Raw genomic sequence first — 14601 nt, 5'->3', positions numbered from 1 at the left:
TTAAATAGGTTAGAACAATTATTGTTGAGTTTGGAGTATTTGAGAGTGCCTGTGTTAAATAAATGTTGTAAACACTTTAATCGAATCTTATGTTTGATGATACTGCTGATATGAGTGATAATGATTTAATATACTTTTTGATTGTTTTGACTGCTGCAAGTATTAAAATATAAGTATAAAAATTGTAAGAAATCATATCATTTTATTTGTTATACTGTGAATTAATCCATACTTTCAAATGATAACATGGCCGTAGCGAGGATTTCCATTAGTTGGAGGGGGACAATTGTAAATCTGTAACACAATGTTGGCAACAACTTCTGAACGACAGGGGGAGATATCTGAATAGCATGCACGTGTGTTATAAAATATTATTTTAATGTTACTGGCTGATTCTCTAGAAAATATCATATTCTCAATATTTATTCAGTGTTAACAGTTATAGTCTGATTTGTTTTTTAGATTTAGGCCTCTTCCTGCCCCCCCTTGCCTATCCCATGAATGATAGATAACATTACAAAAGAAGACGATATGAAGGCTTTATAGAAGTGTAAACAAAATCTGAGAAATGTAATTATCGGTACCTACAGTATATAAAAAAAATTCAAGGCCTCCCCCCCAAATTGACAGGCTAGATCCACCTGTGAAGTAAGTCAGGAGTCATGCAATAATCGTTCACTTTAAATATTTGAAAAGTTAATCATATTATAAATTAAATTAGTAGTCCATGTAAAATATTATATGATACATATATTGATAAATTCATAGTGACTTATTTTATTATGATAGTTTATTTGCATACAAACATTCCTCTTCTGTTGGAAATCTCTGATGAAGCAAGAGAAACACTTATAAATGAAACTACCTTTCATGTCAGTCAGACCATAGCTTCCTAGTGTAACACGTTTTCTTACAGTCTTCACATTTAATAGTAATAAATTGTGGACTATCACACAGTATTATCACATTCTCGATTCTGGTATAGAGCAACAAAATAACTTCATTTGGGGCAACGGACTAAGTTGATACTTATGTTACCAAATGATATAACACATTAATAATGCCTCGCTATCTTGTGGACGGGCTGAATACTACGTAATGACGTTAGACCTACTATAACTAGTTTCTTTTGCAGAAGTTAGATCGAGCCAAAAGTAACAGTGTAACAGCGAGTAACTAGTTATTTCGTGTCCAAGTTAGTTTTGTAAACGTTACAATTAAGTAACCGTTACAAAGTAACTGCTACGTTATTTTTCGCCCATACCTAGTTTGTATAGTGTTCATTCTTTGTTCCATAAAAACAAAGTGTAGATATGAAGTCATTTTAATACGGAACTAAAAATTACAGAGTTTGCTCTTTTCAGGTGAAGGGTATTATCTGGTTATAGAAAAGGGCCCAAAATGCAGAACAAGTGAAGTAACTCAACTGTTGCAGACGTCTGTTCCCAGCATCATGGTGTCTTGGGAGCGAGGTTCAGATCTCGTATATAACATGAAGGACGAGCACAGGCCCAGGTTCGAGGAAATTCTCCAGAACCTGGAAAACAAGAAACATGAACTAGGGATAGGAAGCTTTGGCATTTCTGCCTCAACTATGGAAGACGTATTCCTTAAGTAAGTGAAAATATGCTCAGAAAACAACCTAATACACTATTATTATATTTAGAGAATTATTCTCACTTTCTTGAAGGGAGATTGGAGTGGGACCGGTCTGCATAGGAACTCTCTGTATTTTATTATTGCCACTGTTATGGGTGTTGTGTTTATGTGGACTCAGTCTATTGTTTGAGTTCCAGATGTAATTCATGTCACACAGTATTTTCATCAGGGATGCATCTTTTCAGAACAAGCCGTGTTTTTAGTGGGAAAGAGGAAGAGAGCCAAGTGAAAGACACTTCGGAAAAGCCCAAATGTAAGTAATAGATAAAGTCACTTCTTGCACTCATTGCATGTACAAGCCTCCCGACTCTGACTCACCTCCAACTCATGTTAAGCCAGCCTTAACCTTTCCCACAAACCTTTCCAATTTGATCTGACGGAACTGAACTCTGTCTCTGGCGACCTGAAATACAGCATCGGAAGCGACCTGAGAAGCGGCAAACATGTGCTTCGTATCTCATGATCAAGATCCATCTCCAGCTCATCTTATGCCAGAAACACCCCGATATTCTGTGAATTACAAATCGAGCTATTACATACACAGCAAGGATTCTGTCGTTCATCCCTACAAATCCCCAAATTTCGTAGTTGGTTGTTGGAGCTAGACTCGGTTTCCTGGCTAGCGCGGCATCCAGCACGACGAATGTGCCATCAGCAACTGAATCACTTATATTCAGAATGAGGATAGCAAACTTGCTCCACTTCAACCACTCTCTAAGCAAGGGACATAATTTTCCCTTTCCTCCTTGGTAAGAAGAATGCTCACTCTTACCCACAACATGTCCTCAAGGGCGACCAGGCGATACATTAGAATCATCTCACAGTCAATTGGCGGATCTCCTAAATTGAGACAATTCATCCTGCCTGTGGTTTTTCATTGCTTTCCTATGGCTCTGCGACAAATTTCGGAATAACTCCTATAAGAAACAGGCCACCGACCTACATAGAAATTTTTAAAATTACTGAGTTCTGAAATAGGAACCTTGAGACTATACTACTTGTCACAAAAGTTGAAAGGATGCAAAGAATTTATTTCCCCTTTTTCTTGCCCAGAATCCATCAGCGAGCAAAGTAGATGTTACCTCTTGTATCTGCACCCCCAAGCTGTACACACAAGAAAATAAAATATTAACTAAAGTACATAAGAGAATATAAAAAACAGTCACACATATGTTTGACAAGTTTCAGTATATTTTAGTGCCGTTGTTACAATATTTTCAACTAATTACTCGTACTAACCAACTAAGAAATGTTGGCTTGTACGAACCTTAAGAAGTCAGGATGAGCGACACAGTGTAGATTTTGTTAGTAGGTTATTTTACGACGCTGTATCAACATCTCAGGTTATTTAGCGTCTGAATGAGATGAAGGTGATAATGCCAGTGAAATGAGTCCGGGGTCCAGCACCGAAAATTACCCAGCATTTGTTCATATTGGGTTGAGGGAAAACCCCGGAAAAAACCTCAACCAGGTAACTTGCCCCAGTGTAGATTGTCCTATTATGTATGCTGTAATGTAGGAACTAACGAAGAAAACATTTATCTTCTGTTGTCAGTAGCTTTTTAATGTTCTAATTGATAAGTTATAAAGAACAATAAAAATGAAACATAAACTCTTGATATAAACTTTCGAAATATAGTTTACTGGTACAAAGTTTCAATAATAAATTTTTTCACTTTGTGTTGAAAATCATTAGTCGAACGTTTGTGAGATGGGCGATAGCCCAATCGGCCTAGCATCTTCCCCTTCACTGATGGTAGATAGTTTGAGTAGAGAGGAAAGGCCTATCAACCAACCTGAAATGGGAAGTAGGGCAACTAAGTGGAGTGTCACTCGCAAAGCGGAAATGCTCGGATCCCTTCTCTTGCGAGGACTGCGGCGCCTCCTCCGCCCCCCCTCATGTTTTTAACATCTTCTGCAATCCTGCCCTGATGCTATCAGCGTATTCCGGATCTCAGCGTTGAGCAATCCCGGTGTTCCGAATTTCAGCGATGACGTCATTGATGCTCCAGCGCTGTAGCAGCGCTATCATCAGCGAGGAGAGGTGGTGGAAGTGTCCATCAGCCGCCATCAGTGAATCTGATTGGTTCTCTTAAAGGAAGGGAATTGGCAGATGAATGACATCGTGCACTGTTGTGTCATGGCGGTGTGTTCTGCTGTATTGTTTGTATTGTGCACAACGTAAAAAAATATGTTAATTGCTTATGAACGAACATGTCAACGGACCAGTTATTACTACTGTTTCAAGAAATAAATTGTTAATGCTCTCTTTTCTTTGAGTGAGATGACAGTTTGAAAATTTCTCAAAATCTTGCTAGCGCAGCACATACAACAACTCGTACAGCCGCGGTGATAGCCCTTGAACCTTCCAGCAGTTTTGTTCCTATTTCGCTGCAGCGTGACGTCATTGATATCCACCGGTCTGCGAGATTCGGAATATGCTATATTCTGTCATGCTTCATTTCTTTCCCATCATTTGGTAGCTATTTGGTTACACCCACTTTTAGTTTTCCCCTTCAAAATTCTCTAATGTTCCTTCATACGAACCGGCGAAAAACAGAATGAGACAAGTGACCAACAGGCTTGGAGCTTACATAGATACTTTCACTCAGCCCCAATTTCTCTTGCAAGGACGTATTTTCGCATACCTTTTAAATGTTTTTCCTCCCATTCATTCATTCATTCATTCATTCATTCATTCATTCATTCATTCATTCATTCACTCATTCGGCCATGCAGTGAGGAGAAACACATTTGCAACTCGTCGTGCTACATAGTGGTGAGTCCATATATTGTTTTATGCTCGACCATGCCGAAATGTAGTAATTATACACCTGGTAGTAGCCCTTTAATGCACCTCATTAAAGTACACCTATTCACTATAATTCAGTTGTTCAGCCAATGAGAAATCACCATTGTACCATTATGAAACCGCAAGTATCGATTATTCTCGGATATGCAATCGAAAGACAATTAGCGAAAAGTCACGGAGGCTGGAAATCCAATACTGTCGCAGAAGGTTATGTTCTGTTACTATAATAATTAGCGTTAATTGTAAATAATATTCAAATAAATTCAATTTGTCATCTCGTTTTTCAATTCTAAATCAATTTCCAGGTTATATCAAGCCTAATGTTCATGTTATTCTCTAGATTATATCAAGGTCAATGACATTCGTGCCTCGGAAAAAATCAATACTTTCGCGTCTGCGCACATCTCACAATTCAGGTCAGTTCCGCTCCTCACTTACATAACCATAACATGAATACTTATGAATAATTTCAAGTTAGAAATATGGTCGAGCATAAAAAGTCGTATGAAACTTGCCTATAATGGTAATTAAGACACTCGTATGAAAATTATGAAACTCGCTTGCGCTCGTTTCATAAACAAACATACTCGCGTCTTAATTACTACCATTATAGGTTCGTTGCATAATGTACTATTATATTATATTACAAAGTCGAATCATAAATTTAAAAAGTTAATTGAAAAACTTAAATTTACAACTTAATCACAATCTTGTTATTCACAGGGCTACACAACTCTTTATCACGGTTTAATTAAATTACTATCTGTATTCGGTTATTTTTATCGACTTATCAAAAAGATTGTCAGATCTCTAATTTTCCTGTCATTCTTGTGAATAGACATACATCACGATTCATGTAAGGGAGAATTTGATATTTTATTGTAATTCAACATTTTGAGCCCACCCAAAAGTTTTCAAAAGTTGGAGCCAATGGTTCTACATCTTATTTATTTTAGAATATTTAATATAAGTTGCAGCAGGGATGGATAGAGATGAGGAAATGCGCTATCAGAGACACATAGTCTTGTTTCCATACGTTGATTTTATTGTTGCAGTAAACCTTGTGGGTGGTGTAAATTTGATGTTTAATCAGATACTGGCCATGTTCAAGAAGAGAATTTTACATGCACGAAATGCATGGACTACGACGCTGCTGATGATTTTTCTTCCTCTGATTGTGTCAGTCTCCGTATTGTTTCAATTTGAACCCGAAGAATCCACAATGACTTCATTGTCAATTAGTCTGGAGGTAAGAGCCTTTCCTTAAGACAATTCAGAACTTTGGGAAATAACTATTAAGATTCATATTCTGTCAACAAGTAAACAGAAAATATGTTTTGTCTCCACTGAAAGCATGTAGAAAGAGTGACGGGATTTCGATTACTAAATAAAATTGAATTCCTTTACTGTGTTTATGTGTTTGTCGTTTACTAAGCAAAGTATATCTTTCCTTTCATAATCATGCATTCAGTCTCTTTCATTGCTATGTGAATAATTTTTTCCTCTGTTTCCGAGACAGAAGAAGCTATTATAGTTTGTCTTTATAAAAAGGAGGGGCCCGAAGGCTAGCACTGCAGCTCAGATGGGTTTTTTTTTGTTCTTTACTTAGGAATATTTCGACGGGCCAATTCAAAAGGGAAACAACTCAGAATTTAAAGTTTCGAGAAAACTACATTTTAAAGCTTCATGTTGCTGTGAAAATCCAATTAACATCACTCTAATTTGAAAAACGTATATAGGCCTATATGAAACATCATTAGCTAGAATTTTGAGTAATTTCAATGAGTCGTTAAAATGCAGGTTTCTCAAAACTTTAAATTTTGAGTTGTTTTCCTTTTGAACTGGTCCATCGATTTGTTGAAGTCCGAACGGTCATTTTCATTATAGATACCGTGACATGGCTATGTGATGCCATCCGTCAATTCAGCCATGTTGGTTTAAGGTTCCGGTGAAGTCCCACTAGTGTGCTCTTAGTCCCCCCCCCCCCCAAAAAAAAAACACACAGAGTCTCCTCAGATTAATGCAATCTGTACGCTAGTTATAATACTACATCTACATCACGACGATTTCGTTTTGGTGAATGATTTTATAATGGTGATAATTAATATTGACATGGAGAATGTGGAATGATGAAAGGAAACTGGAGAACCCGGAGGAAACCCAAAGATCATGCATTTTGTCAAGACACTCGCGATGTGCAGTACGGGAACAACGTTTCTGTGTAGGGGGTAGGAGTAGAAGGGAAGGCTAATCCATTCCCCAATAATTCGTAAGTAGACTCATCCGATTTCGTGCGCAGCTCTGTAGAAAGAGCTGGGGAGTGTCTGGACATACTGTAATGCATGAGCCGTATTAAGTGGATAATGAATTCAGTCTTATGAGCGCCTTCACGTTAGACTTGAAATTCGACACTGCCAGACCACTAGTGAAAATGACGATGTCTGGAGCTATTAGTAAGCAATAAACTAATTATTTTCTTTATGCATATATCTTATTAATTTTAATTCAAATTAAAGTGCTACAGCTCAAGCAAGTGCATATTATTATTAAACTGTCCAACTAACTAAATTTATCTTCGTGGATGATGTGGATGATATATAATTTTAAATAAAGTTCCCATCACATCTTATTTCATTAAAGATTAAGATTGCAAAAGTTGTGGATTAAATAAACAGTAAAGAAACAAAAGTTAAAATGGAAGTAATGAAGTGTACTAAAAGGATTCATAGGTGTAAAGAGGATCAATGTCGGAACAGACTAAAATCCTAGGCTCCGACATTTTTTTTGGAAGGGGGGGAGATATTTTTGCTCCACTAATTTAGAAAAACAGGGCTGTCGCTTCCCCAATAAAAATAGATGAGTCTCTCCCCTCCAAATAAATTGAAGATAGATTCCTCATGTTTTTTAATTAATTTATTTGAAAGATGAACTAAGAACTAATCAATCTTCTTAATGTATCCAGCTGTTTGCTGATAACATAAATTCCACTATAGTCCACTGTAGTCTATTCAGTTGTTGTTTTTCACGAGAAATGAGGGGTATTTTGATCGTTGTTCATTATAGATACCTGTTGCTAGTAGCCAGAGGTGGGGTGTAGTCAATATATACTACAGGGCTGTGTCTTCTGCAACTGGTACTGATGATTTTAATTTACTTCTTTTATGGTTTATGGATGGGCAGTATAGAAGAATGTGTTCCAGATCTTCATAATGATTATTACACCACAGACAAGTAGGACTATCAGAAATGTGAAATCGCTGTAGGTACAATTGAGTGACAATGTGACCTGTTCTGGTTCTTGTTAAAAATGTTTGAACATGTCTGGGCAAGTTTTTGTACATTTCCAGGTCATTTGGTTTCTTTTGTACAGACTGTAAAATTTTTCCTTTGTCAGAAGAGAGCCAATTGTTGATCCATAGGTTTATAAAATGAGACTTTACTGAAGCAAAAGCATTGGATAGAGATATCACTTGAAGAGGTCTTGGTTGCAAATATGTTGCCTGTTTTGCAATATTATCGACTTTCTCGTTTCCAGGTAGACCACAATGACTAGGTATCCATTGAAATGTTATTTCCTTTTGGAGTTCTTTTAGTTTACTTAGTTGTTTCTGAATTTGAATAATTCTATGTGCATATAGGTTTGGTACATATTTAATTATATTAAATATAGCCCCCTTGGAGTCGGTAAGTATGCAAATAGATTTTTCAGAAATTTGAGTAACACACTGAAGAGCAGCATCAATAGCTAGCAATTCAGTGTCAAGACTGGAGGAGTATGAACATGGTATGAAATAACTTTCTTGATATTTTGGAATATAATATCCTGCTCCTGATGTCCCATTATTAGGATTTAGAGATCCATCTGTATAAATTTGAAGGTGATCGTTATATGTACTGCAGAGTAGTTCCATGGAATGTATGGAGGATCATTTTTGGAATGATTTCCTGGAATTTGTATGCTATGTTCTGGAATCACCCATTTCCATGTAGGAATTTCGTTCACAACTGGAGTTTTAGCAATGAGTGTGACAAAACTAAGATAAACTAAGAACTAAGATGAACTTAAATAAACATGTACTAATTGTTAAAAAACTTAACAGAAGAATATTGCTGGAGAATCTTTTAAGTGTATTGTAAATATTGATAATTTAAATATGTAGGCTATATAATTATTGTATTGATTGAGGCTGATTGAATAGGAGAGAAGGCCTTATGGCCTTAACTCTGCCAGCGAAAATAAAACATTCTATTCTATTCTATTCTATTCTATTCTATTCTATTCTATTCTATTCTATCCTATTCTATTCTATTCTAAGACATAAGTAAACATGATTATCTCAAATCCATAGATAGATCATCTGTCACAATAACGGTGTTCCGGCGCGTTCCGCTATAAAAAAGCACTAATAATAATAATAATAATAATAATAATAATAATAATAATAATAATAATAATAATAATAATGATACTGGTAATAGATGGCTCAAACAGTTCGATTGTGTTTCCTTATCTACTTCTGTGTGTTTATTCATATTCGTCATCTTTTGTTTTGGTTCGTAATTTCAGTGCAGGTGGTGTGTACTGTCATACCCTTGTTACAGAAGAAAAACCTGATCTAAATCAAATTTCTGTTCAGTTTTTAGAACAGAAGTGAAAAAATAATGCAAAAAATTATCATACTATACTTTCACACAATATATTTTAAATACTTATTCTATAATAGCTCAGTGCATCGTTTATAGATATAGGTACTGAAGTTTTGAATACTGCAATGAACATACGTATTTTTCTCATTTTAGAATTACGGTGAAACATTTGTTCCGATCAAAATGGATGACTTGAGCCCTGCAATGCAAAGTGTTGCTGATATTTATAAGACAAATATAAGAAATAAGGGCGGACATTACATAGAAACAACAAATATTACTGACTTCATACTGAAACAGGTAAGACAGTGTTACGGAATAATTTCGTTGTAGTTGTGCAGTATATCTACATAATTTTTCTTTACTAACCGTATGTCATTATAGATAGCCTGTACAGTAATTGAGAATGGCGTTAAACCAGTGCCTACTAACAGTGCTGTAGTTGGAAAAAAATTTTAGAGGGTACTGTTGAAATCTCTTTGGTCAGACTAGACTCTGTATGAACTCGTATTACACTTCTTTTCCAAGGGTACTTTTTCGTCATGCAATCGTCTCTACAGACCTTCCAGATCGCAGCCACAATTGCATATCTAGCAAACTGCTAGCATTATATCTGAGCGAGTTTTGAAATTAGCGAATCAGTGTAGCAGATATCTTGAGGCGCCATGCCATGAAGTTAGTGTTAATTACTTATAGAAATACGACGGCGGTATGAAAACTTGAAATTAACAAATCACAAGTACTCCTGACCATGGTTTTTGATAAAACAACGAATGGACAAGCGTTTAAGCAAAGAATATGAGATACCAGCCGCTACTTTCATCCATATATCAAAATCAAAATGTTTTTCAAATGGCTAACATCCTCCATTTAAAAGTCTATTAAAGATTATTTAAACATAATAATTAATGTATTTTCGAGTCTATATTTTTTTTCCTGTGCGGTAACAGGTACGGCGTACTGGCCCAATTACAGCACTCTCTACTACCAATACACATTTTATCAATCAAAACTGGTTGCCTATGTACTGACTTTTTGTTTTTCAACTGTGATGATATATTTCAGTATAAGGATGACCGTTTAACGACAAGAAACCACTATGTTATGGGAGCTACTTTTGAAGATAACAGAATTACAGGCTGGTATAATGATATACTCCTCCACACCTATCCTCTAACCCTGCTAATGGTCCAGAATGCTATTCTAGAACATCACACAGGAAAGAATGTTGTACTATTCAATAAACCTTTTTCCATTAATGGAGATACTTTGATGACAGAACTAAAGGTAAGTAGACCTAATAATCAGAACGTTGAAGACAGCTGTATGACATAATTAAATCTATTTTTAAAATATTGTTGAAGTCTTTATTTTTATGAAGCCACCTATTCAGACTGAAATCTGTTACAACATTAAGACTGACACCAATGCAAAGGCTGGGTAGATACCTTGTAGATCATTGTAATGGTGGAGAGGAACAAAGACTGATGCTATTGTGATCTTCAAGACCTACTGTGTTCTCCTCAGCTGGTTTCCTCAACAGCCTGGCATCTTTAGCAAAAGTTGTGTAATATTAATTCAGATGCAGAGAGTTCCTAACAGTACTTCTGAAAATACGGACTCTTAGAAGTGGTAATAGTTCACATTTACATGAAAATAAATTTTATCTATCGGTAACATCCACAAGAGAGATCCGTTTATTCCTGACTTTTTATAGACGAATTTGTATTACAGACAGTGGCGACTCGTGATACTTTTTGTATGTAGGATATGAGATTGACGACTGATGACCAAGACAGAAACTAATATTAATAATAATATAATATTAGTAATAATAATAATAATAATAATAGAGCATGCAAAATCAATACAAGTAGGCTAATGTTAGTCTTTGACTCACCATTCTGGAACTGTGCAATTTATTAGTAGTGAAGTTCGATTCTCGTCCCCATTTTAGTTGCGAAGATGACTCCTAAGCTACTGTACTGCCCGATATTTACTGATGTTCCGTCGTAGGTTTGAGAAATTAATTTCTTGCTACAGTTAAATTCTTCTAAATGATAAAATACAACTTCAGATATTCTTTAGGCTGTCCTGTCATCTGAAAGTCCTGTTAATTATTGTATTTATTATAGCTCATTTTATTTATTTTTATGTAATTTTGTTTTTATTAATTTAATTTTTTATATTATATCATTTTAAATTATTTATTATTTTGTTTATTCTTTCCTTTTGAAATGACCAATAAACTGCGTTTAAGGAGACTATAAGAGTATTTGAAAATTCTTATTGTAGTCTTTGACAGGTCTCCACCACCCAGAAAGAAGGGTCGTGGTATTAGGATACGCGGTCATATCCTCAAACGCGGTTAAACTCAAGCCATACCCCGCCCTCCGCATCCATCCTTGTCCATTAACTTCACTGTTAGAAATACCGTTTGCTGTAAGATATTTGGATGGTTCCTCGGAAATTATTTCTGAGCTATGCAGTGGCGACAATTCACGACAGAAAGTGGAAGCTTAAAGGAAATTAATACGTCGGGACGCATTGAAAATCAAAATCTGCAATTAAAATGTTTTCGCAGGACTTAACATATATTTTCTATTCTCGGAGACACGAAATGAAACTGTAGGATCATCCTCATATCCTTCATGAAGGAATCGCCACTGATTACAAATCATCTCGTTTGACAATTATAGGTGTTTTCTGCAACAGTTTGGAAAACCTGTTCTGTTGTGTTATTAATTAGAACATTTGAATTCCTACATGTTTCAATAGTTTTCCAGTATCAATCAATGTTATGTTTTATTTAACGACGCTCGCAACTGCAGAGGTTATATCAGCGTCGCCGGATGTGCCGGAATTTTGTCCCGCAGGAGTTCTTTTACATGCCAGTAAATCTACTGACATGAGCCTGTCGCATTTAAGCACACTTACATGCCATCGACCTGGCCCGGGATCGAACCCGCAACCTTGGGCATAGAAGGCCAGCGCTATACCAACTCGCCAACCAGGTCGACTTTTCCAGTATCTGTTCTCTTTGCTAATTATCCAGTTTAGGCCTGTGATAGTCTGCTTGAGATGTATATACTCGTAATAAAAACAAAACTGACGCTCAGTTCCTGCTTATGATTTTCATGACCCTTCTGTCATTTCTTTACTCAGCTCTTTATTTTCGGTAACTTCATTATCTTCGGAGAATAACTGTTCAGTTACGAGCGATTCTATCTCGTCGGTTTATAAGTTAAACATGTTAAGTAAAAAATATTACTTCTGAGAAGAAAACGTAGGTATATAATATCTGTGTATAAACTTAGACTAGAAAATTAAATACACATAAAGAGAAAGAACTTACAAAAAATTATATTTTGAGAATACAGTTTTGTTAAGAACTTTCAAAACGCCTTTTTCTCAGAGATAGTATTTTGATTTGAAGAGTTCTGCTTGTAAGCCGGCGATATATTCATTGACAGTTTAGACAGGTTAGAATTGCTTGCGGATATTAGAATGTTATCATACTTGCAGTCCTTATTTTTTTCCACATACTGTACTTCTCATTAGACACACATCTTCTACAGAGAGTTCAGTTGAGTTCACGGCCGGAAACAAGCGTTTCAGACACGCTTGCACGATCGACAGGTTTTGCGTCTTTATCGATCCGTAACTTCCTGCATATTTTTACTCCTAGCCTGTAACTTTGATTAATAATAGCTTGCACACAATAATACTTTTATTCATGATGCATATTAACTCGTGTTATAGGAGTTGTTCAAAGTGGTGTCCACTTGCATTAAAATATTTCAGTCATTTTTGGTGAAATAGCTATTCACACGCCAAAGTTCTACGTAGGCCTACATATTTCCTTAATGCATGAAATTTCTCTTCATTTCTGTATTATCTCTAATTATATATTGCAATTTTGATGTTCTGGTGTGGCATATCAATAAACTACTGTAAAATTTAATGAACACTTACGCTTTAAAAATAGTTGTCAAACTAATATTAAACATATGGCTGCTTTGGTCTTTAGCGTAGTATGACTCGCCGTATATCCAAGTCATAATATATATATATATATATATATATATATATATATATATATATATATAATAACTATGAACGCAAGCGTATCTAACGCCCGTAATACCTGTCGGGAGCCGAAATGAAAACTATTTACCTGAAAATTGTGGTACATAAATCAAATCTGAAAGATATATTTGTGTTGCAGTTACATATTCCTTTTAAACACTTTGAAAGATATATATTACTAATAGCGGGTATTTGACTTACGTCATTCATCCATATGAAGCCAATATTGTAGATCAATTTACCGATAGAGCCGTTCCCCAGGATGCGCCATAGGAGACTGGTCTACACTATACCCGCGAAGAGATGAGATGATGATTTGTTGGGATGCCACAGGATAACGGGAGCTCCCGGAGAAATCCCCTGTGTTACCTGGGCCATGCGCTTGCCTAACACAAGTCATAAATCGGGGCTACCGTTGTATAAATTTGTAAACAAATACCTATTATTGGAGAAAAATTCTTTCCGGGAATCGAACCCAAGACCTCTCAGCTCTGAGCGCTGAGCGCTTTTTCCATCTGAGCTATACCGGGACCCGATTCATGACGCCGGTCGAACTATCCTTTGTATCATCAATGGCCTACTACCTGCATTTAAGACATACAAGCCATGAATGCAGGATCGCATATTTAAATGACTTTGTAACCATTTTCGACGACAGTTTATGAATCACTGTTAACATTGATATGTATATAGCCTACTTATTCAGGGTGTTAAAAAAAGTATCCAATATTTTAGGAGGTGCTAGTATGCATCAAAACAAGAAAAAAATGTCTAATAAATATGGATCCTACAACACATACTTTCTGAGATCTGAACACTTGTTCATAGGAGGTGCTCAATGTGACGTTCATTCCTGGCAGTACATTCCTCTGCCCCTCCTCGGCGTAAGGAATCACGCACTCTTTGAAATTGACTTGGTTGTTCTTGATAATCAAAAGTCATGGGGATTTAGATTTGGAGAAGGAGCAGGCCAAGGCGTGGGGCCTTCCAATCAATCCAGCGCTCCTGAAATGTCAGTGTCAGGTGTTCACGCTTATTGCGGAGAAAATGTACTGATGTGCCACCATGCATGAATCCATCTGTAGTCTTTGCTGACAGTGCACATTCTCCAGCAAAGTAGGCAATACGTTAATAAGAAAGTCCTGATAACGAGCCCCAGTTAATATCTGTGTATCAGAGTATTTCTTGCGACGTATCAGTATTCCATGCCAGGGGTGTCAACTACGGTATGATTATCTGGTAGCCTGCTGTATTGTAGGGTAGAAAAATGTATCGCCATAAATGGACGTCACATTGAGCACCTCCTATGAACAAGTGTTCAGATCTCAGAAAGTATGTGTTGTAGGACTCAAGTTTATTAGACTTTTTCCTTGTTTTGATGCATACTATCACCT

The 14601-nt window shown here is 36.2% G+C and overlaps 1 protein-coding gene across 1 annotated transcript in view; it reads left to right on the top strand.

Moving 5' to 3' along the window:
• Nucleotides 1–14280, top strand: part of LOC138702258 (ATP-binding cassette sub-family A member 17-like) — a 31342-nt gene extending 17062 nt beyond the window's left edge. Inside the window, exons 3-8 of the mRNA XM_069829842.1 lie at nucleotides 1365–1614; nucleotides 1845–1912; nucleotides 5527–5720; nucleotides 9272–9418; nucleotides 11414–11560; nucleotides 14068–14280. Coding sequence (XP_069685943.1) covers nucleotides 1365–1614; nucleotides 1845–1912; nucleotides 5527–5720; nucleotides 9272–9418; nucleotides 11414–11560; nucleotides 14068–14280 — 1019 coding nt within the window. The remainder of the gene's footprint in view (nucleotides 1–1364; nucleotides 1615–1844; nucleotides 1913–5526; nucleotides 5721–9271; nucleotides 9419–11413; nucleotides 11561–14067) is intronic.
• Nucleotides 14281–14601: the final 321 nt, after the last annotated feature.

The sequence above is a fragment of the Periplaneta americana genome, chromosome 6 (genome assembly GCF_040183065.1).
Source record: "Periplaneta americana isolate PAMFEO1 chromosome 6, P.americana_PAMFEO1_priV1, whole genome shotgun sequence".
Taxonomy (NCBI): Eukaryota; Metazoa; Arthropoda; class Insecta; order Blattodea; family Blattidae; genus Periplaneta; species Periplaneta americana.
This window is presented reverse-complemented; position numbering and strand designations above follow the sequence as displayed.